At 43.0% G+C, this 26,369-nt stretch overlaps 1 protein-coding gene across 1 annotated transcript in view; it reads left to right on the top strand.

The window, feature by feature from the left end:
* Positions 1–26,369, top strand: part of BACH2 (BTB and CNC homology 1, basic leucine zipper transcription factor 2) — a 213,983-nt gene that overhangs the window by 145,024 nt on the left and 42,590 nt on the right. Inside the window, exon 3 of the mRNA XM_015416168.1 lies at positions 761–1,015. Within this exon, the coding sequence (XP_015271654.1) occupies positions 773–1,015 (243 nt within the window). The 5' untranslated portion in view covers positions 761–772. The remainder of the gene's footprint in view (positions 1–760; positions 1,016–26,369) is intronic.

Genomic DNA, 26,369 nt, shown 5'->3' with positions numbered 1-26,369 from the left:
CAGTGCAATAGAATTTTCAGTGGTATTCTTTTGTCATTTCCATTTTAATAAAGCCTTTTTCATCTTTGTGTGTCTTCTAATATTTGTACTTTGGAGTACATTCATCCATTATGTTCCATTATTTCTTTTCCTGTTTCTTCTTTTTCCGCCTCTGTGTAGTGAGGCTTGATTTTTTGAACTATTTTGTTGATTTTATGAACTAGCAACAGTCCTGTAAAAGTATTTTAATTTTCTTAAATAGGATTGAACAGTAAACAATTTCACATTCAGTAGTTTTGTAGTCCTTGGGATGAAACACTCACCCTCTCACAGCATTTTGGGTCACGGCAAGTCATTCTAAATAGTGCTAATAAATGCTAACTTTGTGCCATAATATTAAATTGAAATGTCCATGAGTTTAAAAGTCTGTCTCAGCCAAAAAGCCTGTCACAAATTATTTTTTTCCTTTTTCTTTCCTTCCCTACCCACAGCTCATATTTATTAAAAGCTGAGTTGAGTTATAGCTTTCCATGTGTTTAAAAAACTGTTCTTGATTCAGTATTGCGGGAAGAGTAAGAGCATGTAGTGCAGTTGCCTTATATCGCATTTCTTGAGCTCTTTGTTCTGACTAAGAATTAAAGTGCTGATCAGCAGTTCTTCAGAGAGCTGGCTAAATCATGCAGGACACAGAGATCATGATGTAATCTTCCTTTCTTTGCAAGCACTGTGATAACTCTTCAGCCCTATCTCTCTCCCTTATTGTTTGCTGTTTCTATTTTAGGGTGTGAACGGAATGTCTGTGGATGAGAAGACTGAATCCCCCATGTATGTGTATGAGTCAACAGTCCATTGTACCAATATCCTCCTGTGCCTCAATGACCAGCGGAAGCAGGATATTCTCTGTGATGTGACTTTGATTGTGGAGGGGCAAGAGGTCCGAGCCCAGCGAGCTGTGCTGGCAGCATGCAGCGAATACTTCTTGCAGGTGTTAGTCGGGCAGACGGAAAATGACCTGGTGGTCAGCCTGCCAGAGGAGGTACAGTATATGCAATCATTCCTCTGTCATGGAAATAAAAAACTTTTTAACATGGAAATGGGGGGGTGGGGGAGTAATGATGTACACGCCGTTCTCTCAAATGGTGGGTTAACTGCAAGTCAGCTAACCCTGAAGGTCTTAGAGATAAATCTCATAGGTGTGCATGTTCTCATTTTTCATGTCTACCTGTTAGTAGTGAGAGGTAGAGCAGGAAATGATGCAGAATCCTGCTCCATCTTTGGTGGGGGAGAAAAGTCTTAATGGTTTGCACACCTGGAAGAAATGGACCGAAGGAATCAACCTGCAGGAGCAAGCTGAAAAGGAAGGCTAGCAGTATAGAAGGGCCTAGGAAACTGACAACAGTTAATCTTCTGGGGAAACAAGAGCTGGAATGTTTGTAGTTAGAAGGAGCCAATGCATTCTAGGGAGAGAGCGTGTACATAGTAAAATACATTCAAGAGAACTGAGCTTCATCAGGTCTTTCTCTTAGAAGAAGATTTAGTGTTTTATCAAGAAAATTATCCCTCAAGTCAAGGAGCAGTTAGTGTGATTTTTTTGGGCGGGGTGGGGACTTGGTTACAAGTTGTTTGATGACCCTTCCAAATAACTGAAAAAGCATGCTCATAATCCTCTATTCTTGAGAAACATGTATTCTCCAACACTTAGAGTTGGAAAATAACCCAGTAGAAGGTAGCTTCATTCAACAGATTATCAATAGCTGAGGCAATCAATGGATTTCTAGAGGAATTTTTAATTTAAAAAAATAACTCTCATGGCTTGCATTCATGTCTGGCCTTACAATTGTGGATAAACTGAGACACGTATAGGAAGACATGTATATTTTTAAATATAAGAATTGGCATGGCTTTTTTTTCTGGAAAAAGAGGTGCGGGAACTCTCAAGAGGGAAATGAAGGAGGATTCTTTGAAACAATATTCTTTTCTCAAGAGGGAAATGAAGGAGGATTCTTTGAAACAATATTATTTTCATGTGCTACAGACTTACCTCAACTTTAAAGCAGTTTCCAAACTTTAGACATGTCACCAACTTCCTCAGTTCTTTTTGGGGGCTTTTTTTTGGGTGCCTAATGCTGAATGATGACCTTGAAGCAACCGTGTTTTAACATACTTTGTTGGATCAAAGACTGTTAAGGGAGTTCCAACAATTTTTATAAACAATAAAGATGTTATGGTTTTGACTGACAAGGAGGACCTTTCTGGAGTGACTATCGGGTTCATCTGGGAAAATCCTCTTTCACACTCACTAAGAGGGAGCAGCGGAGGCCATGGGAAGTCAGAAGCTAGAAGGTAAAAATGGCAGCAGCCTGGTTGGCTGCCCAGGTAGAGCTGCTCTGCCAGGCAGAGCCAGCAAGGGGCAGCCCACGCTCCACCCCCACCACACTGAGGTGCAGCAGGGGAGCTGGCCAAGGACAATGCAAGAAACACTCTGCAAAGTCCACACGGACCTCTGCACAGGAGAGGAGCGAGCCGGGGGGGGGGCGTAGCTGAGTAGCTTCAGCTTGAGCCCACTGGGGCTCCATGCGCTGACTCACGTGGGAGTCAGCGCATGGAGCAGCAGCCAGGGCACACTGTAACAGGGGGAGAAAAGGCTCCATTGGGTAGGCTGCAGTTAATTTTCTCTCTCCCACCCTGTCAAGAACTTTGGTTCACTCAAAATGGAGTCTGCTTTAAAGGTTTGGCTGCACCCTGCTCTTGTTAAAAATGTTGTCTTGAAGTCTCCTTAGTTCACACAGTCGTGCTGGGGAAGACTATCTCTGCACCTGCAAGATAAGATGTTCTTCTATGGCCTTGGCTCTTTAACATTCCAAAGCAGTTAAGTTCTGTGGGAAGGACTGGTGCTGTGAAACTGCAGATCACATCAACTGCTCTTCTGACATGACCAGAGACCAATCAGAAACAAATGATGTCACCCTTTCCTTGATTGGCCATCTTGTATCTGGAAGATGTTGCTTGAACCCTGATTGGTGCCCAGGCCTAGCAACCAGTCTGGGGTTCAGACAATAAATAAGTTACCTTAACTCCAGGGGACATTATGGTGTTGCATGTGAAGCTGACATGTAACTCTGTATTGCTCACCTTTTGGCCATCTTGGAAATTCTGATTGCTGAAGCCAACCAGCCTGGCTTTTGGGACACTGGAGATGGAGTACACTTTGGACCCAGAACTGAATGGGTAACATATTGACTTTGAGAACCAAGGCTCTATAGGTGTTTAGCTAGTGTGTTAAACTTTAGCTTGCTTGTTTTATTCCCCACAATATTATTTAAGTAATTCTGCACTTTTTATTAATCATACTCTGCACTTAAATAACTATATATTTTATTTACCAATTCTGGTTTCTGTCTGCACTGCTGCAATGAGTTATTTGGTGCCTGAGACTGTCAGTTACTACCTCTAGAATAACCTGTGGGTCTCCTGCTGTGAGCCAACTTCGCTGGGTGGATTCCCTCATTGAATTCAGTAAGGTCTAGAGTCTGTCCTTTGGCTCTGAACTGGAGGGACATAAAAGGACTGGTGGTAGCACTACCTGGTTAAAGGTAAAACAGGTGCCTTTAACCCCTTTGTAACTGTAGCTAGCCAGCCTCTTGGTGAAGAGAACTCCTGGCCCGGTTTGGGCAGGAAAAGGGTCTCTCTTTGACATGCCCGAACCTGCCCCAGACTCTCCCTGGCTTGCAGCCCTTGCCCTTGGCAAGAGCAACAAGTCTGGCTGCTTCTTTTTTTTGCTCTTCCGCAGCTGCTACTGGGCATCCCCTTGTTTAAACCTTATTTTTTTAAATTCTGTTTTAATATTTTTGTGATGTCACAAGTGATATCATTCTCCCCCAGTGCCCTTCATGAACTTTTAAACATTTTTTTAAAGAAGTTTGTTTCCACAAAGATGTTCCGGAATGCCATTCTGGTGCGTTCCGCCAGGAAAAAAGCCCTGAGAATAGGTATTCTGTCACCTTTATCTGCCTGTAGAACATAGCTGCAAGACAATCCATACTTCTGTTCTTAGGTTTGTTCATCAGTCCAGAAAAAACTATCTGTGGAACAGAATCTCTCATTAAAAATGCACATATTCATGCTCAAGTACTTTTGAGTATATATGAAACTGTAGTGAGGGAAGTTGCCCTCAGTTTTTTAGTGCTTGAGTGAAGGTTCAGAAATTTAAAGAGGTTTGGATTTGCAGGGCAAGTTTGTCTTGTTTGGCTTCTTCCCTCCTTCATAGTTCCTACCAGAAGGAAGCAAAAACTCCTTATCCCTGTAGCTAATGTTCCACTCCAGCTTTGCCCTGTTTGAACAGTGTCATTAGGAAACTTATTCTAGTTTTGTTCTCCGTGACATATTGTTATCAGAATAAATTATGCTAGTTCAGAATAATTCTGAATATTAGAGCAGCAGCTCCACAGAAAAGGCAAGTAAATTGACTTTCAGTCTGGAATCTGTTTTTCATCTTTATGGAGATCATGATGTTGATATGTCACAGACCAGAGTAAACTCTATATGCAAAGCAGGCATCTTTATCCTTTTAAGTGGTTTGCAGTGTAATATGGGAAGCACATGGGGGGGTGGATTAACAGTGCTGCAGAACACGTGTGCATGAATCAGTTACACAGAGTCTTCTGCTGGCTTTCTGAACCACTCTGTATCCCAGCTTTTTTGTCGTTCCTCTTCAGACCCTTTCCACATTTCCATTATACCACCTTGTATTAATGGTTTCCGAAAAAAATACTTCCCAGTTCTCAGGAGAGACAAATGAGTCAATAGGAGAAAAGTCTTTGAAGGATTGGCTTTCAATCAGTTTCCAGAACTGGGTTGTGATCCTCTCTTTAGATGACTGTATTATCTTGTTCCAAAGTATCTTCATATCCTCACGTTTCTTTGTTGCCACCAGCTTTTTGTATGTCTTCTTTAAAAATAGAAGACGATTTTGTGCACACAGGGTGTCTGGGCCCACAGAGTTCCTATAATCTTGGTAGGCGACAACTAGCTCTCGTTTTGCTCTCTGGCAATCTTTGTTGAACCAGGGCTTGGAGTGTCTCTTGGATATCCGTCTTCGAGCAGAGGCAACTTGAGCTAGCAGTGGTCTCAAGAGTAGGAGCAGATGATCGAACGGGATCAATGGGTTCTGGTCGTAAGAACTGTCCATAATTGCAGCTCTTCTTGTACAAGCAACCTTGTCTTCCAAGATTCCTTTCACTCTTTGGGCCAAGTGAACCGACCACTTGGCACGACAACCCACTTGATGAGCTGGTACTGAGCGGGGACCTGATACAGAGTTATAGGGGGTCTGAGGGACCAAGGGAGCCAAGGCAAGTAGAAGTGGAAGGTGGTCGCTCATGAGATCGGGTAGAACCTGTAGCCGTACAACCCTGGGAAGTAATCTGGAGCTGGTCAAAAAGTAATCAATGGTGCTATATCTAGATCCTGCCCAGAAGGTAATCACCTACTGTAGCGCCGTTTAGTATGGAAAAATCAAACTTTCTTGCAATCCTTGCTAAGCAGGTCCCAGCAAAATTTACCTTAGGATCCTTCGAGAGGCGTTGGTGGTGAATGTTGTTACATTTTACCTTGTTGGTACAAATAACGGATCCAAACTTTTCGATGAGAATCTCATCGTTTGGACTTCTCTGGCATTGAAGTCCCCTCCCAATAGAATCATGTCAACTGGCATACAGGTGATCCTCGATAAGGGATTCTAATTAATTCCAGGTTGCTAGTATATCAGATTGTTTCTGAGGAGGGGGGAGATAAACATTGTATTAATGGTTGGTCTAGGGTCTGTGTGTGGAAGTAGAAAGAGCCATCGAGTCACAGCCAATTTATGGTGACCCTGTAGGGTTTTCAAGGAAAGAGACAAACAGAGATGTTTTGCCATTGCCTGCCTGTGTGTAGCAACTGTGGACTTCCTCCTTGGTGATTCCCCCGCCAAGTACTAAACAGGGACTGACGCTGCTTAGCTTCCGAGATCTGACAAGATTCTATCTAGGTCAAGGCTTAGAGTATGTATGTGACTTTAATTGCCTTTGTGTTCTGAGGTAATTATGAAACCACCTACAACATGGTACTCTCATATCTTGAGTCATGCCCCATGCCAGTACCCAGAATTGTCTTGCTAAGCATTATGGTTCTGTCACACACAGTATGGCATACTTTGTTGATTGCACCTAGAAACAAGTGATGCAATTGCTGGATTGATTTCAGGAAGATTGTGCAAAGTTTTAATAAAAGTGTTTGTGTAGTAAAACAGTAACAGTTCAGGTCTCTTTAAAATCTTCCTTTGTATGTTCACAGAAGGGTACCTGCATAGGTGCTATAGTCGTATAGAAGATAAGAGGCAGACTTAGACAAATGATACATGCAGCTTTCTTCCACTGAGCCTAGAAATCTGGTTTGCATTCTCATATACAAAAACAAGACTGGTTTTGGTTTAAGAGTGGCTTCTTTTGGTTTACTTTAAGCCCCTCGGTTCATGAGCACTGTAAGTAAAATCCATTTAAGATTTTTTTGTGAGAGGACTTTACAAGTTGTGCTTACCTAACATACTGGTTAAGAGCACTAACTGTGAGCTGCAAGTTCCCAGTTCAGATCCTAGCTCAGTGATGAACAGCATGGATGGCCTTAGGCAAGCTTTTGCTATCTCTCAATCAACAATATAGGGATAATAAAGAATATTGGACTGGCTTGACAAGATTCCTTTGAGGACTTCTGGGAGTGCTGGGAGCCCTTAGGAAAAATGCAACTGATGTTCCAAGTGGTGGTGATAATAACAATGGGGTGCTCACAATGATAGTGTTGTTCTGGGACACTGAGTTCAAGTCCTTGGTGTTTCCTTGAGCGAGAGTGCTTTCTGTTACCTCAGTTCTTCATCTATAGAATGTAAATAAAAGAGACAAGGCAATAAAAATGTTAATGTGACAAGGAAGCTTTATCTGCCTTGGCCCTTATAGCTCTAAATCAAAATAAACATCTGGAGACACAGCATTCTTGTGCCACTTCTAAGAAACCAGTGTTAGCATTTGTATAGGTTGAGTCATTATATGAGTATTTGGTCATTTGACTTGTATTTTTGTCTGTTGCTTAGTTTTATGCACCTGAAAAAGCACTTTGGGCTTCAGGGTACGTCTCTGCATCAAGGGGGGGGGGTGTAGCTGTAAAAAATCATTTTCTCTACTTTTAATAATAGTTCTTGTTTAAATTCAACCCAAATCAATTATTTCCCCTGAAATGGGTTATTACTGTTGAGTGGGTTTGGTCCCTATTCCTGTTGTCTTTTGCTTTATTTAATCACAGAAACCAGCCTTCCTTCCTTTAACAAGACATTTAATTAAGCTTTTAATTCATGATAAGGATTTAAATAGCACTTGGGAATTTTTTAATGGTTTCCACTTCCCATCTACATTACCAAAAGGGGGGAGGAAAAGGTGTGACAGAGAGACATACGTGGCTGTCGGCCAAGGGTATTGTAGGTCATGCCAGTATTAGCTGGCAGCAGGCCATTATCTAATTAACATTTCTTCATCGCTGCAAGTAATAACTCTTAGGAAAATGATTGAGTCATTCATGGTGTAGTGGGGCTTTACTTGAGAAATACCCAGTACTGCATATAATAGTGTCTGATTCACTAGGGATGCCTGCTCTTCTTTGCCAATTAAAGCAAAGCAACATGAGCCATCTCTGAAGGTGAAAGATGAGTAGAAGGAAAGCACTGATTTTTATCTCTTCCTCCCTCCTCTTGCTCTTGACAACTTGAGATTTTAACAAAAGGAATTAAACCAACTACAAATTAAGTCTTGGTCATAAAAGAGTAAGCTAAGAAATAATGGCTCATCTGAAGAATATTTCAGTCAGAGCTTTCCATGAGGGAAAATGTTGGACTGCTCTTCACAGCATTGCTGCTGACGCGTTCAGCTGCTGTGAATTTCTGAGTACCATTTTAGGAAATTAAAAATATTGGCTTATGTATACATGGCCAGTAATGGGGATGTGTGTGGTTTTTTCCCCTCCATCACCCTAATGATTCTGGTATTTTTGTTTACATTTAAAGAAATGTAGAAACGTTGAATGTGTGTAGTATGTGTCATTTTTGTACTTTTCTGTCCTTTAAGTATTTGTCTGGGATCCACTGCAAGGCATGTACTGATTTTCCACAAAACGCTCCCCCAACACACACAGTATGTCATCCTTTTCCTTTGAGATTTGCATATATTCATGCCTTAGGATACTAAATGCTTTGCATGAAGAAATGCAGGCTAAAGTTGGAATTCCTGCTTCTAGGCTGGCAAAGGACAACTGTGTTTAGAAAGCTCATACATTCAGAACCATGGGTGGGATGAAGTCAGACATCCAGTGTGACTGTGTTTCTTGAGCACAGCGATGAGAAATTCTAGCAGCTGTTAGCTGTCCACGCCAGACTACTAGCCCGAGGGGGGAAATGTTGGGAATTAGCCAACAAAATATGATTGGGTTCAGGAGAAATATCAAAGACAGCATGAATGAGGTCAGTAACTGCTACAGTGCTATGCAGGCTCAGAGAGATTATGACTGTTCTGTTTCAATCTTTGTGCTTTTGGAAAATCAACAGTATTCAGTTATGTGCATGGCTTTTCTCAGTGTATGTAACTGTATACAATATGCATCATCAGCGTACTTATTAAATGCAGCCTGTCTGATTGCCACAGTAATGGTAGTGTTCAGAATAACAAAGAATGTTTAAAATAGGGTTGCTACTGTTTTATGGGCAAAGTCAGGGCATTTTAAAGAGCTGCATGACAAGCTGGAATTTTTAATAATCTTTTTTAATTAATTAATTTTTAATAATACATATTATGGTGACAGCCAGTTTGGTGTATTGGTTAAGTGCGTGGGCTCTAATCTGGGAGAACTGGGTTTGATTCCCCACTCCTCCAGTTGCACCTGGCTGGATGACCTTGGGCAAGCCGTAGTTCTGATAAGAGCTGTTCTTGAAAAAAGAGCCGTTTCTGTCAGAGCTCTCTCAGCCCCACCTACCTCACATCCTCCTCCTCCTCCTCCTCCTCCTCCTCATTAGTTTAGCAAAATATCGAGTCTATAAGCAAGATGCGAGAAATATCATCTCAGCAGAACTGCTGTTACAGCATGCACACATCACATTAGCCCACATCTTTTGTATGTCCTTTCTAAGTTCTAGAAGCAAAATAATTCAAGTTGTGCAGTACTGTACAATGATAGCCAAGAGAAACAAAACATTAAAAAGAATGGAAGAATATGTGTGGAGAAGGGAGCAGGAACTTCTTGGCAGGATGACACTTTTGGTCAGTCCTCACTAAAAAAATCAGGAACCAGGAAGAATTCAGCACACAAAGCTTTCTTCTGGCCTGGGCATTAGTGAGGGGAAAGTACACCTACTGCCTTTTTGCCTGTTAGGTTAGAGGTAAAGCCCCTGTCTGCTAGAAAGCTACAAACCCTCTTGTCGAGGGGGTAATGATAACCCCGTTCACATGTGCGATGGACTGCACTTTTTAAAAGCTTAGAAGTGCTGTACAAACAGCTGAAGGACTGTGAAGGGTTATTCTTCACAGAAACTGAGAGCCTTGAGAGCTGCTCCAAGCAATCTGATTTGTTAGCATCAGTTGGGCAGAGAAAGACTTCTGAACTGGGTGCTGAGGAGAATTCTGTCTGATTTCAGCACTAGCTGAGAAGAGAGAAGTGCTGACAGTTTCAGAATTCAGCCCTGTCTGAGAGCAGTTTAACACAGACAGGAGAACTGGAGAAAGTTGGCAAGGACAAGTGGGTAGTTAGATGGAGACCCACATTTGGGTCAAAGAAAGGGGATAGATCTTCTAGTGAGGGGAGAATTTCCCTTTCCAGTCAAACAGAGAGTTAGCTCTGAAGAGTGGAGAGATCTCTGGTCTGGTGTGGTTAGAAACTGCCTTTAGAGGCTTTAAGTTAAAAACTCAAGACAAGTACTGCTGTTTCAAGAGAAGGGGTTTGAGTACTGGAAAAGAGTGTACCAGCCTCCTGGAAACCAAAAGAGTCAGAGAATACTCAAAGAAAGTGTGCTGAAGTGTTTGGGGAAAACACTGGATCAAAAACCTCTCAACATAAAGATTTTAAGTCACTGTGAAAAGCTTTAGAAACGCTCATTAGCCTGAAATATAAGAACTAAAGTATGTGCATGTTATCTATATTGAGATCTCAGAAATTTTACCCCTGATTTCACCTGACTTTTCCCATCTATGTGGAATAAAACATTCTGTTAATTTGGAATATTAAAATTTCTCAAGTACAATTTAAGTCACACAAGTTAAAGGGGGCTCCCATTCCTTCCCTCAGGTTCCTGGGCTGAGCAAACAGCCTAAATATTATACTGTGTCCCGAGGGCGAATCTCCCCAGGGCTGGCCTTCGCCGCTCGAGACTTGGGAACCGCCGACCATCCCGGCCCCAACCTCAGCAGCACTTACCGAGGCTCAGAGCCGACCAGCCGCACCAACACCATCGTCCCCGGGACCCAACGAGCCTCCGAGGCGCCCAGGCCGCGCTGACAGGGGTGGAGGCCCAGCTGCAGAGGGAGATGTCCCGGAAAGGGGGGAGGGTGCATGCCCTTGGCCCCGAGCTGCCTGGAGGGAGAGAGATGCGAAGCAAACACAGCTGCTGGGGCTAGAGAGAGGGAACTGGAAGGAGACCACACCCCCAGCTCAGCATCCTAGCCTAAGAAGGGAGGGCGGGGCCGGAGTGGTGGGTGAAGGGTGGAACTTCGGGCGGAGTAGGTGTCATGGAGCAGGAATAATAAGGGGAACAGGAACAGAGACTGAGGAGGATGAGACGGCACTAAGGGCGGGAGAGAGAGAAAGAGCAGCCTGAATACGCCAAGGGAGGGCGGTGACATAACCTCCTCCCCTCCCGAGTCACTGTCTGAGGCCTCTGGGGTTCCCTTCTTCCACTCCCCAGGTGGCAGGTCATGGTGGCTTATAGGTCGGAGCAGCAGGGGACCAGCAACAGCGACAAGGGGTCATCCAGCTCATGTGATATACTGTGACAGAGTGGGTCAGCCAGAATTCCTCAGGAAAGAAGAAAACAGATAACTAGGGTGGCTCAGTTACAGAAGGGAAAGAAGAATGGAGGGAAATCTTGCTCTGAGGGAGGGAAGTGGACAGTGTCATCATAACATGTTACAGGGAAAGCACATATAACCAGCACATTTATGAGAAATAGTCAATGTACAGTCATCTGAAAAATGGAACTGGGAGCCACTACCAGGGGAAACATGGGGTTTCAAACACAAGTTAAGCTGTACATATGTTGTTGAGCAAATCTCATGCTCAACACCTGTATAATGAAAAATCAAGTATACACCGTACACGGATTGTATGTGCATATATGGTAACTGGTGAGCAGGGCTAGTGGGAGGACAGGAAAGAAAAGATTAGGTGTAAAGGTGAACATTCCATAGCATCTGTCATGATCCTGGGCCTATAGTGGTGTGGCCTACAGGCTCTAGGGAGGCCTAGTGGCTTCAGAGAAGCCTATATTAGAGTGACTCCAGGGCCTACATTTCCCAGGTACCCTCTGGACCCTGTGATTGGCTAACGGAATTTGGAGAGAAAACTTACACCAGCAAAGGAGTAGAGCAGGAGTGTCGACCTCATTTGTTATGATGGCCGGATCTGACATAAATGAGACCTTGTTGAGCCGGGTCATGTGTGTCATAAAATGTAATGCAGAAGCAGAAGACAGCCTGTTCCACTGGGGGCCTGATCCGGCCCCCAGGCCACATGTTTGACACCCCTGGAGTAGAGGGTGGTGCCTGGGAAGAAGAAATAAAAGACTTGGTCGAACGTGGGAAGGTGTTCTCTCTCAGGGAGCAGGGCTGGTGAGGCTGCTGCAGAAAGAGGGATCCCTCATCCAAAAGGGGTGAGTCAGTGTGAGACCAGGTACCTAGAGAAGGCTAGGACTGTATAGTCAGACTGGTTTACATACCTTTACTGTGCTCATTTTTCTTACATGTTTTGAACTATAGTTGTTACTAAATCTCTTTAATAAAGCTATTTTGTTACTCTGCCTGGGTCCTCATGCCTCATTTGGTCAGTAATAATAAGAAAGGAGAAACCTACTGGAAAAGGAGTATATAAAGGTGGGTGCTCTGGGACCTCCCGAGGAGACCCATACCAGAGTGGTGGCAGCCATTAGAGAACCTTTTTAGCCTCTGCCCACAACAGCATCTTTTTAAGTTAGTGATCATTGTGGTAACAACAGAGCAAAATAGGAAGATCCTCTTTCCTGGCAATACATGGCTAAGAAAGCTAAAGCCAGCTTTATATGTTTATCTTTGTAAATGTGAAAGATGAATGCAACAAACACATGTTTTGCAAAAGCTGGTATGATATAGATGTGTGAAAGAGCTGCAATTGGCTGCAAATCCTGGCAGAGTGTCTGGATGGGGGGGAAATCTGAGTTTGCCACTTGATAATGCGAGAAGTGGCCTTTGTTGTTTCAGATACAAGCAGGCCATTTACAGAACAGTCTGTTTATAAGTTAACAGTTGCTGGAGACATAAGTTCCTTATATATGGCAACAATTGAGCAAGATCAAATTCTGTCATCAATTGGGCAGACGGCTCTAATATGACCTCTCCTATCTCCATTCTACCCCATCCCATTTATGTTCAGAGCTTTGTGCAGAATGGCAGGTTGCATCTATCAGTTCTTCAAGCTAAGCAATAAAGCCAGGTTCCGTGAACAGTTACATTTCATTATACTTAGACCACCACCTCATAAAGGAGATCTGCATTCTATAGAATGATTGTAGAGAATGTATGCTGTTGTTCACATTTAGCTGTAAGCCTGCATGCCAATAACTGGAATGAATTGTTGCATTATATGTTGTAATTGTCTTTTGGGTAACACAGCAGCATGATTGTACATCAGGAGTCAGAAGAGGCCACATATTTGTGTGGACATTGTTGTGTATATCTGATTGTGTATGTCATACCATATCTTGCGTGTACACAAGATTTCATTAGTCCAGTACAGACATAAATAAGCCCTTGAGTTTTCCAAATGACACAGACTTCATTGGTGTTAAATTCCTTTCATTTCTTACGGTTTAGGATTGGCTTTTTTCAGACTGCTCCAGCATTGCAATTTCATAATTTGCTTGTTATATCATAGTTCTGTGCGCAATATGAAGTTTATCAAGAGAGAAATTTCATGCAGTCACATGGAGTATTTGCACAAGTAATGAAATATTTGGACTGTTAAATAATTTATATTTATATGCTTTGAGACAGGTGAAGTTAATATACTCCTTTTTAAAGAAGGCAGTGGATGAGTGGAACACCTTTTTATTCTAAAAGAGAATAGCCCAAATGTCTTTTTGTGACCCATATTCATTTTTAAGGGTATATGTACAATTACCCTTTCAGATAGCAGTAATTTCTTTTCTGTGGTAGCCTTATTGATGGTTCATTGGAGAGTGAACTGCTCGTGGTTGGGTTGGCATCTGCTTAGGTGAAGTGCCTTACTGCTGGAGTAAATGACTGCTGTTGGAAGGTTAGGTATGACTGCACCTAAGGTATTAGTCATGAGGAATGACAGTTCTGTTTTGGTTTTTGGTTTTTAACAAGCAGCTTCTTATTGTAGATAGCTTTTTGATCTTTAAAGTACAGGCATGCAAGAAAGTTCTTTCCCTCTGGTCTGCTAATAAAAGTAATTGTATGATGGAAAAGACCCTGAAGAATGCATTGCAACGCTCAGAAACTATTGCTTTCCCTCCCTCTGGTGGTGGCTCCTTACTTAATTTTTTTAAAGCAGATGTGTTCATTTTTTTTTTTTTTTTATTTATTTATTTATTTAATTGGGCTTCTAGCTCCCCTGCACCACAAGGCTCAGGGCAGGGTACAAGTTTAAAACAATGTTATACATTAGAACAATTTAACATAGTAACAGTTAAAAATAAAACCAGGTGGTGCCATTAGGCACCAGATACATAATTTATCCTGGTGAGGCTGTGCAGGCTGTATGGTCTATAAAGCTGGTACACAGTATAATCAACGGCGGAGGGGGGGGGAGGCCAAACTGGATGGAAAACTTTTCATCCTCAACTGTATGTCTGACAGAACATTGTGGTTTTACCAGCCCTGCAGAACTGAGTCAGATTCTGCAGGGCCCAGATCTCATCTGGAAGAGCATTCCACCAAACTGGGGCTCTGGCCTGGGTTGAGGCAAGATTAATACTTTTGGGGCTGGGGACCATCAGGATGTTGTTGTACATAGAGTGCAGTGCTCTCTGGGTGGTGTACCAGTAGAGACAGTCCCGCAGATATGTTGGTCCCAGACCGTGTAGGGGTTTGAAGGTTAAGACCAAAACCTTGAATCTGATCCGATTTTCAACTTGGAGCCCACACAGCTGGCGGAGCACTGGTTGTATATGAGCTCTAGATGGAATGCTTGTAAGCACACACGCAACCACATTCTGGACTAGTTGACGTTTCTGGGACATTCTCCCAAAATAGACATTATATACCCAAGCCTACGTGTATAAGGTTGTGCCCCTTTTATACTGAAAAGGCCAGGTCGGGAGAAAGCAGAGAAGAGACAGGAGGAGTGTTGCATAATTCTTTTCACATCCCATTCCCACCTCAAGTAGATTTACCCTCACGTGGTTTCAGACACATGGTTACAAGGATGCATCTGGAACCTGTCATGTTGGAAAAGGCACTGGGACGGTATTTAGAAATATTTAATCACCAACCTCTCTGCTCTTTCCCTGCTCCCAGTGCTCTTTCCTATAGGTGGTTTTCTTGCACAAAATGAATGTCTTTGCATGCAATTTGTGATTCAGTTGACCCTCATTTATCTGTTGTGCCATATATGCCAGCTGTAAATTCAACCTATAGTGTGTGGGTTTTAAGAGAGCATTGGAAATGCTGCCTCTTCCAAAGCACTGGCCTTTCCTTTTGGAGCCAAAATTATATTTATATTAAATACTTGGGCTTAGGAATGGAGTTTAGAAGTTCTGCACCCTGATCCAATCCTGTATTGTAACTGCTAGAATGGAAGCAGAATCTCTAGCTAAAGTAGCTACTGTAATGTTTGGTATGAGAGTAGCAGGCTGGAGCTGGACAGTTCCCCCAAAGTACGGTGAAATCCCCTTTCTGAAATTCCCAGCAGCTGTACTTGTGCTGGGAACTGAGATGTCATCCTGCAGAGCTTAGCACAGGGCGCAAGAGGCTAGTGACAGGCCAGGTATTTCTTCTCTGAGTTTTCACTTTTTAAAACGTTAGATGTTTTTTGGTTTTCTGTTTTGTTTTGATTTTTGGAGCATGCTGTGTGTTTGCATTTTTATACAGTTTTTTTAAACCAATAATGTGACAGCTGATGTAGGCAAAAACTAGTTTAACTCAACAAGCCACATCTCTTCAACTCTCTTCCTTCTTCCGAGGAAATCTTGTCAGAATCTGGTTTGGCCAGCAGGTCCCTAGTCTTCATTTTTGCTTATAATGATTATGGCTGTGGACTTACAGCCACTGTCTAATTGTTATGCATAAATAGTAAGTATTCCTGCACTTATTTGCATTCATTAGCTGTAGGTAGTTCCTCTGTAGGGGTCCCTAGTCTTGTTTTTACAGTGCTTTGGGCAATGTTTCTGTGCTGTGTGAATTTTTATGATCTGTTGCACGTTGTTCATGCAGTTTCCTGCCCTGTAATGGTATTGGTTTTCCAGGCACTGTAGCATACAAACGGAAACCCAGGAGCCTGTATTAGCATAAAATGTCCCAGTTCTGTCAGTTTGATTAATTTGTCTCTTTGTCTCCACTCTATATGATAAGTGCTATTAATGGCTGCAACACTTCATATGTCAAAGTCTTTCTTCCTAATGACTTGAAAATGTGGTTTATTTCCCCCCCTTTTTGTATTATTTTTCTCATTTAGCATTCCACTCAAGTATAGATTTATGCTGCGCTCTTTCATTATCTTACTGGTTGCAGCACTCAAGTGATTACATATGGTGTTGGGGTATGCGTAAAGATGTGATCCCGGGGGTAGCAGCTGCTGATGCAAGCTGAAAATAGATCCTGTGTACGCTCAGCACTTTTCCCAGAGGTCTTTTATTTATTAGTAACAGTCTTGGTGCAGGACAGCTTGGATCCTCATTTAGCAAGATGACTTTTTGCCTTTCAGAGCAATGCAGTGACTTTGCTGTATTTACTGATTGCTGTGTATTATTTTTTCTGCGGCTGCTCTTCATATCTAATCTATGACTTTACCTAACACCGCTTGCAATATAACCCTTATTTTTTTTTAATGAAGTCAGAAATGACAGGCTTCATTTGAAATAGTGCAAGCAGGCAGATCAAAGGTTTTCAAATTAAATAATCCTATTTGAAGGCAGCGTTTGTACATGGCATGCTGATTTAAATTGAACTCTCCAGTTTTTCTCCGATGATTTGCTGTATTCACTACTGCTTCCTCTTATTCTCCCTTCCACGTGGGGGGTATTTTGTCTACAGGAAATTCATTCAAAGAGATTTTATTTGCTTTAGTATTGTCTGAGGAACAAGTCCAATCCTACACACACACTCTAATTTTTCCTCAGTTACTATCTGTGGATTTTTTCCAAGCTTATTGTTATAAAACCATTATTGTTTTCATAGGTTTTATTTATTTTTGTTTACTTATATATTCTCTTAAGCTGACCTGTCTCCTGAAGCCTAGGTTTGGTAATAATTAGAAAAAGTTATTTACCATATCCTGTAGCAGTTTTACCTGTATGCTGCTTTGTATGATAAAAGTACTCCTAAGCAAGTGAAACAGTAATGTTCTGTGTAGAGTGTGTAGAAAGAGACCGACTCAGTGGTAGCGCATCTGCTTGGCATGTAGAAGATCCCAGGATCAATCCCCAGCAGCATCTCCAGTTAAAGGATCAGGTAGTTGGTGATGGGAAAGATCTCTGCTTGGGGAACCACTGCCATTCACAGCAGACAATATTGACCTCGATAGACAAATGGTCTGATTCAGTATAAGGCAGCTTCATGTGTATGTACAATATTGGGATGGGAGGGATATAGACTGGCTGTGTCCATGGATCATGCTGAAGCACTAAAATTTCCAGATGCTGTTGATTCTCTCACCCTATTATGTTACTGCTACCACTTCCTTTCTAATGCTTGCATCAAATATATACTACTTTTGAATAAAAATAAATAATAATTTAAAAAGTAACCCATGATATATCCAGTCCCTTTCAGACTGGAAATGGAGATAAGACTGAGAGCCAGGCTTTTTGAGTGCATAAAGTTGAATGTTACTCTGTCCTCCCAGTTACTATAGTCTTCCTGGGATGACTGCGAGGCCTGGAGTTGCTGACAGTGGGCCTGCCAATCAACACTGTACCTAGAAATGCTCCAGTTGATGAAGCATTGGTTTATTCTAGTACTTGCTCCTCTAAACATGGTTGAATATGTGAGGCTGCCTTTTATTAAGCCATCTAGGCTAGTACCGTCTGCCTGACAATGGCTTCCCAAGATCGCAAGCAGAGCCCTTCCACAGCCCTGTAACCTGAGACCTTTTAGCTAGAGGTAGCAGGGACTGGATATGTGTCTTCTGCATTCAAAACCTGTGCTCTACAACTATGGTCCCTGGTCTTTCCCGTCCCATGCACAGTGGTATATGAAAATTTGGTGGGTAGCTTCTGATTCTTATTATTTTAGTTGTAATCTTTTTTTTAATTGCTTCATGCATTATTCTTGTGTTCACATTGGGGTTTTGCCATTTTATATTGTTTTTACCGTTAGGCTAGCCACCCTGAAATTCATTTTTATTAACCTAAACAGAAACATCAAATGAATCTATTGGATGGTGAATATGATATCAACCAAAGAAGTGTTACTCCTCCCATGCCAACTTGTATCATTATTAAAGTCCTGCCATTTGAAAATTTCCCTTTCTGCCATTTTCACTGTCTTTCATTGTCATGTGCTTCTCTAGGACACTTGTTATCACCTCATGCTAGGATGCTGTTCCTGCAAATGGCTCATCCTCGATTTAACAACAAACTGTCTTTGCCCCACCTCTTCTGTCTCACACATACTCATCCTTGACATGGAAGGGTTATTCATCTGGAAAAAAATGGCCTCTAATACTTAAAAGAGTTTCACTTGCTTCATCTCACCCCTGCATATACTGCATTTTTTGTGTTTCCACATCTATAGAATATCATTCTCTTAACAGAAAAGGTAATTGCATATTATACCAAGCTCAAACTTTTGGAGATGGTCAGCTTTTGCAGCATAGTGTCATGTCATGTTACTAATTAGACTAATAAATGAAAAGCAGTTTCTGCTGAATGTGTGATTTTGTTCTCTGAGATCCCAAAATGTGCTTATCTGCTGTTGGAATAATTCACAATCACATTAACACAATATAATTGTGGTTATTTCCCAAGGGATTAATGGGACCAACAAAACATATTGCCCAATTATGCCTACAGTACATTAGAGCACCACTAGTATATTGTGGAACCACCAAGTATGAATCTGCATGTGAAGATACTATAATGTACTGTAGGCATAATTGGGTATCCCATTAGTATGAACAAGTGGGAACCCATAAGGACTTGAGGGAGGCATCTCACTTCCCTCTCTCCCACTATTTCCTCTTTCCTTTTCCTGAAAGCCCACAGTCTTTCCCCTTCTCCTGCTTCATTCTCTCCTTCTAGGGTTGCCAACCCCCAGGTGGGTCAGAACTAAGTAGACTCATTCGCACTGTGAAGATTTATGCCATATAATCTTTCCAAATCAAAAGAGAGCCCCAGTTTGATGGCAACTTAGCAATAGAGAAAACTGAAGATGACTTGCAACTTGAGAAATTGACTTCACGCATTCACCAGCTTCCGGATTTCCGCATTCCATAAATGCTTTCTCAAAAGTCAGTATTTTGTCTCGCTTACAGTCCAAAAAGTCTCTAACCAATGCTGCTTTGCTGCAGCTGCTGCTTCTTCTATTCCAATACAATCAGACGCTTGAGGAAGAATCCTGTGACTGTTAACATTGATTTCCGGACATATCTGTGTTAGAATGTCTGTTTAGAAATATTGTTTCTAAATTCTCATGCCTTCTTCCTGTGATGACATTCTGTGTGTCTTTTTCCTGCTACAGGCCAGATGGCCTAGTGTGATTTCTGTCACTTGACCAGATGGCTGAACCACCAAATAGCCATGCCATATAATTATGCCAGATACCCACATTCCTTAACACCTCTCTGCTGAGAGCCAGACTTGAAGGCTCTGCTTGTATGGCCTACATGGGCCATGTCACGTACACAATAGAGAAAGCTGGAAGTTGGATCACCTGACTGCAGGCAGGGCCTCTAACGTCTTACCCAATCCCCACACACCTGATGTTGGCAGCTATGGCAACCAGAAATTGGGCACACACCCCTGCCGCTCGTGATTGGCTGATGGCCACAGCTGATGGTGACTGGCATGGGGGTATAACCGTGGTTCTTTAGGTAAGAGCTCTCTTGCTCCTGGGATCCTGACTTTTGAAACAAAGAACTTCTTTGTGAACTGATTGCCGATTGCCAACCTTCTGTTACTGTGGATCTGTATCTCTGAGCAGTCCTGGACTATATACCTGCACAAGATGGGATTTCTCTTCAAAATCCCTTGGTGCCAACCTGTACTGTTACGCACTGGACCATCTTGGACTACCGGATGCTATAATTAACTCGGTAACTATGCTTATTATTAATGTGCAATAAGGGCAAATAGCCATAGGTTGTTATTATTTTTGTATCCTCTATTAGTCTCTTGTTATGCTTTGCACTGAATAAAGATTATTCATATTTGTAATTGTCTCTGATGTGGTAATTGAACTCCAAGGCTAAATCTCGTGCCTAAGCACTGACCACAGAGCTACCACTGTGAGAGTAATTGTGTGCACCTCTAAGTTAGAGTTGCTGATGTGTTAAATCCCAGATGCCAGCTAAGAGATTGAATCTCTGCTCTTAGGCTGGGTGGGGACCTCTTGGAAGAGATTCTGGTGGCAAACTGTTGTGAATTCTAGAGAGAGTACAGACTGTCTTGTGGATTTTGTTTCAGGTGTTGAAATATAGGGTTCCCTCTCACCCCTGGACTGGGCTGAGTGGGTTTAATCCTGTACAACGTCAGTGAGTATTTACAGCACATGTATGAAGAGCAGTTTCTTGGGTTTATGTAATGGGATGTATTTTAAATGAGTATGGAGATTTTTGTATCTTAATAGAAGTTATATATTTGTTCAATGGTGTGTGGTGATTATTACATAGTTTCTTGTTGTTTTTGTTACTCTTCACTGTGTAATTCTGCTTTATATTTTTGCTAACCCTCAGGTGGGGGCTGAAGATCTCCTGGAATCTCCCAGCTACTGAGATCAATTCCTGTTAGGGTTGCCAGATTGATTTTGGGAAATCCCTGGCGATTTGGCAGTGGAGCCTTGGGAGGGCAAGGTTTGGGGAAGGAAGCAACCTCAGAAGAATATAATGCCATAAAGTTCACCCTCTAAAGCAGCCATTTTCCCCAGGGATACTGATCTCTGTCATCTGGAAAGCAGGTGATCTCCAGCCCCCATCTGGAGGTTGGTAACCATAGTTCCTCTGGAATAAATGACTGCTTTGGAGGGTGTTGTCTATGGCATTATACAAGTCTGAAGCTCTAATCACTACACCACACTGGCTTTCATAGGATGGCTGCTGTTGAACATTAGCAAGTAGCCAGGCCTACTTCAGTCATTCAGGTTGGGTGGTATCAAGTAGGGTGTGTGTGCTCGGTATATACCAAGCTGAATAAATACTGGGAAAATACCTTATTGTCAGGTTCAATAGAGCAGTTGCAGTCCACAACGATTCATAAGAATAGGTTGCTTTAATACAAGTCACTATTGATACACTTTCATGGTCATTGTCAGGAATGAAACTCAAAGCCAAGCATGCACAGATATAGACAGTTCAAAAAAAGGGTTAAGACAATGAATACAGTTCGCGCTCAGCAGATATTCAAGCGGGAGAAAACCAAGGCGGGAGATAGCCTTTCAGCTGTTTGGTTCACACCAGCCAGATTGGGAACAGCCCCATCAACGGTTCTCACAGTCTTACTTACTACAAAGGCAGCAAAAGCATTCCAAGGTCAAAACAAGAGAAAAAGCACACAGGGAGGATGAGAACAGAGCAACAGAGCTAATTCCCCCCCATTATACAGCAAGCAGGTTACACAGAGCATACACAGAATACAAATGGCAGTTTACTGACACTTATTGGTATTTTGGAGATATACCTTATTGGTATTTTGGGGGTATTTATTCAGTTGAATACAGATACTGAATAAACGCTGATATTATTCGGCTTTTATTTGGGTACAGCTAGAAGGTATTTAAAAGACGTTGGTCTCTTTAAATGCCTTCTGAGTTCACTCATCAAGTCATGACTCAGTGAGTGACCTCAACAAGAATTTAAAGTTTAAATCCCTTTTCTGTCATACCCTATGGTTTGGGTATTGGTATTTGGGAATATTCGGGAATACTGATATTTTTCAGGTCCCGTGTCACCCTGAGGTTGCTTCCAAGCCTAGGGTTTCCAGACTCCAGGTGGGACCTGGAAATATCCCAGAATTAGAACTGTGCTCCAGAGATTTGCCCCCCTGGAGAAAGTACCTGTTTTGGAGGGTGAACTCTGTGGCATTATATTTGGCTGAGGCCTCTCCCCTCCCCAAACCCTGCTCATCCCAGACTCTACCCAAAAATCTCCAGAAATCTTCCATCCTGGAGCTGGCAACCCTCGCCAGGCCTGGCCTCAGTGAGTTCTCCCTCAAAGTCCAAAATAGGCCTGGAAAGGACCCCCTCTTCCTACCCTTTTACTCACAGAAACTGAAGCCTGGAATATTGTGGTTGCCTAGTAACAGCCACCGAGGGAATCCATTGCTTAAAGCTACAGGCACTCCTTTTATCATTTTCAGATTCTTTTAAGCTGCCCACTGTGTGGGGGGGGGGGGTTAGAGTTCATATTTTTATGCAAACCTAGGGCTCTTTTCAGGTTTATAGAAAGATCTGTCTTGCCCATTCACAGCTCCAGTCACTGGATTTAAGTATCCAAAGATATCCTGACGTCACTATTAGAATATAAGACCTACTTGTGGGGTGGTTAGTAGGATTCCCAAGTACTTACCGTGATTCGGCGGGGGGACACAGACGTCCTCGCAGGATCATTCCTGCGGGGACAACAGACACGCTGCACCATGCTGTCGCCAGGAAGTGACGCCAGGTGACGCTCTGGCAATGGGGCTGGAAACTCGATGGTACCATCGAGTTTCCAGCCCCATTGCCAGAGCGTCACCTGGCGTCACTTCCTGGCGACAGCATGGTGCAGCGTGTCTGTTGTCCCCGCAGGAATGATCCTGCGAGGACGTCTGTGTCCCCCCGCCGAATCACGGTAAGTACTTGGGAAGCCTGGTGGTTAGCTTGCCAAGTTTAGTGGGAACCCTCTGAAGGGGGATGCTAAGAGTTTTGTTGTTGGTATCTGAAGAAGTGAGCAGTGACTCATGAAAGCTCCTACCCTGCCACAATTTTTGTTAGTCTTTAAGGTGCTACTAGACTTGCTCTTTTTTTACTGCTACAGACAGACTAACACGGCTAACCATCTTTTTGATGGTGTACAAGATACAGTCTAAGATGTATAGCAGGCACTTTAATGTTCTCTGTACAGGTCATGTTCTCTATCTGTGCTCATACAGAGTAATACCACAATACGTGGAGTTTGAATTCACCTTATGTTTGCCTGTGAAACAAGTAGCTCTATGATGAAGTAGAGTGATTCAGAATGAGCCACATATGACCTACTTATGCTGCCAAATAGATCTGTCATTAGGAAATGAAGGGAATAGGGGAAAGTGAAAGTCAAATAGAATGTGGACAAATTTATGGCTTCCACTGCGGAAAATGCTGCACTTTAGAGATGAGGTTTTGGAAGGAGATTGTTCTCTTCAGTGTTTGCACGCACTTTGTATAATCAATCAAGCCAAGAGTATCCTGCGGTACTTTATTTCTTAGTTCTCATCCTGCCTGTCATTGCCTACTACAGGCAAGGTTTAGAGAAGGATAAGATGCTGAGCTGCAGATCGGAAGGTCTGTAGTTCAGCAGTTCGAGACCCTAGTGCCGCTTGTGAGTGAGCTCCTGTCTCTGGCCCCAGCTCCTGCCAACCTAGCAGTTCGAAAGCAAGAAAATGCAAGTAGATAAATAGGTACCACTTCAGTGGGAAGGTAACAGCGTTCCGTGCGCCTCGGCGTTTAGTCATGCCGGCCACATGACCACGGAAACGTCTTTGGACAGTGCTGGCTCTTCGGCCTGGAAATGGAGATGAGCACCGCATCCCTAGAGTTGGATTCGACTAGCGTTCAAGCAAGGGAAACCTTTACCTTTAACTTTTTGGTTATCTGCTGTTTTGAATGAGAATTAAAGATACAAAGTTGCTTCTTGAATTCAGTTTTTGAAAAGGAAGCTAAAAAGTTATAAACAAGAAAGGAAGCACAAAAATACCCCATAAAGTACAGAACAAAATATTAAGCTAGGTTTGCATTGGTGTGTATCCAGTAATCCTTGTAGGACTTTCCCACTTCCCCCTCCTGCAATAGCCAAGCAAACCCCTGAAATTTTATTCCTTGAAGGGGCATATCACGTTCGTCGTCTCACGTTGCCCTGGTTTAAGGTGGGAGCGGTGTATTCAGGAAACAGCTGTCCGTTTTCTCCCCTCAGAACTCGGCTAGTCGCTCGGAAGGGAATTCCTTCCACTTAGTGACGCCTTTTATCAGCATGAAAGCTCCCTATCAGTGTTTCAGCACAGCTGATCAGGTCTTTGCATTCATGCTAACCTCTTCCTCACCGGATGAGATTTCGGACAACTTTATTCCACTTAAATTCCGCCCCTCCCACTTAAAGCCATAAGGCTCTCCCTTGTCTTCTCCCAGCGTCTTCTCTTGTTGGTCCTGCTTGATGTTCTCCTCTTTTTCCTCTCCTTGGTGTTTGGCCTCCTCTTCCTCTACTCTCTTTTTCCAGGTGGTCCTGTTGTTGGTTCTTGCTCGTCTTGTTCCCCAGGTTGTGGTATCGCCCTTTTCTCTCTGACCCGGGTTGCCCTCTTTGTGCGTAGACAGGGGTTCCTGACAGGGCAGCTTATCTTGTTCAAATTCTTTCTCAGATCTCTAAACCACATTAGTGTATTTTCCTACAGAAGTACTTGGTAGGAGCCAACTGTCCTGGTCATTAGAATGGCCAGGTTGTGTTCAAACTGACTCATATTGTCCTATTTTAAAATCATCTAGGCTTTCCCTGATCTCATTTTATGGAAGGTGTGTTTCATTTTGTCCTTTTGTAGACAGTGGGTGTTTGACACATCAGTGTTAACCAAAAGGGACACCTATGTCAAGGTATACGCATATGAGATCCCTATATCTGTAGGACTTGAACACTGGCATCCAAAGATATTTTAGCCTGCTACATACTCATTTCCAGACCTTAGCTCAATAAAGTTCCAGACGAGAATAAACATTATTGCCTGCCTAATTAAGTGTTTGATTCGTTTTCCAGAGAAGTCTTCTTTGTAACTGAGATGGTCCAAAGTGCCTAATTATTGTTCATTAATCCTGGCCAGAATATGTTGAGCTCTTGAGTTTCATGAAAAGCAGCCTTGATTAGAATGTATCAAAGTTCCCATGGGAATTAGGCTGCTGCAACATGCAGTTACCTCTTAATTGCACATAGTCTGATCTGGATCCTCTGGTTTTATATCAAAGATGGATTCCTTGTCAACTCTGGCTGCAGTAAGCCTGAGGATCGGGGTGGGGTGGGGGCTAGAAAACATGAGATCTGGTGAGGGCTTTTCAGAGTAAGAACAATAATGATCAGCAACAACTGAAATCTTTCTTTTTAGTTTGAATCCAGGTGCATTACACTGTATTTAAGTGCAAGCTACCTATAAAACGTCTGAATTTGACAATTACAGATTTGATTGGTAAACATTGATCCAGGAGTTCTGTCAAAGCAAGCCTTTTGGATTTCCCTCAGTGGAGTGGCACAAAAAGTTAGTATCAGAGGTAGTTTTGTGGGGCTTACTAAAGTGATTTTTAAGCATTCCTCCTGTAAATCAGGGACTGTAGTTTGCTTGGGTTTTGTAGATTCTGTGGGCCACCATTTTTGCATGGCTGTTCAGTAACTATCTTGTGTTCTCCATTCCTTCATGTTCCTTTCATGTACACATAGAGCAGAATTTAAATATATATATATATATACTAGGAATAAGGCCCGTTGTGGAAATAAATACAGTGAGCTCTAGAAAGAGGCTCTGGGAGAGTGCCAAGGCCTTGGGAACTCAGTGTCAATTTGCTGTGGTGACCTCCTCAAACCCCACGCTCTCCAGGCTCCACCCCTGAAATCCCCAGGAATTTTCCAACCTGGAGTTGGCAACCCCATCCCCTTCCCAGCTAACCATCAACCTACCATTATCTGCCCCCTGAATGCAGCTGACTTCTGCCCTCCCTCCTGGAGATCACTAGTATTTCTGAGTGATCTCCACCCTTCTCCTGGAGATTGGCAACAATGGTTCCCCAGGAAAAAATGTCTGGTTTGGAGGGTGGAGTCTATGGCATGGTACCTGTCTGAGGTCCCATCCCTCCTGAACCCTCACCCTCTCCAGGCTCCACTCCTCAAATCTCCATGAATTTCCCTCCTGGAGTTGGCAACCCTCCCAGCCAATCATCAACCTACCTTTATTTCCCCCTCACTCTTCAGCTTTCCATCTCCCCCCCACACCTGCAGCCTCTACCCAGGAGGAAAAGTAGTCTTTCTCTGCAATGGGAACCAAAGCAGCTTACATCATTCTCCTCTCCCCCGTTTGACTTGCACAACAACCCTGTGAGGTAGGTTAGGCTGAAAGTCTGTGTCTGGTCCAAAATCACCCACTCAGCTTCTACAGCAAGAACCTGGATCTTGCAGACCCTGCTCTGAAGCACTGACTGCTATGCCTAGGATAGCCAACCTCCAGGTGGAGCCTGAAGATCACCAGGTATCACAACTGAACTTCACACAGCACACCTCTCCCCACCCCCAGAGGAAATAACTGCTTTGGAAGGTGGGCTTTATGGCATTCTGTTCAGCTGAGATCTCTCCCCTCCTCAAACCCTGGCTTCCATTGACTCTACCAGAAAATCTCCAAGAATCTCCCTACCTGGAGCTGGCAACCCTAGTCAGGACTGGCCCCAATAGGTTCCTCACAAAGGTCTGCAAAGGGTTTCCTTCCTTTGTCTGAAGCAAGCTTGGTTGCCTAGTGTGGTGAAACGGGCTCCAGTTTACAA

This window comes from Gekko japonicus, unplaced genomic scaffold (genome assembly GCF_001447785.1).
Source record: "Gekko japonicus isolate JY-2015 unplaced genomic scaffold, Gekko_japonicus_V1.1 scaffold445, whole genome shotgun sequence".
Classification (NCBI taxonomy): domain Eukaryota; kingdom Metazoa; phylum Chordata; class Lepidosauria; order Squamata; family Gekkonidae; genus Gekko; species Gekko japonicus.
The sequence above is the reverse complement of the archived record's forward strand: the minus strand, read 5'-3'. Positions and strand labels throughout refer to the sequence as shown.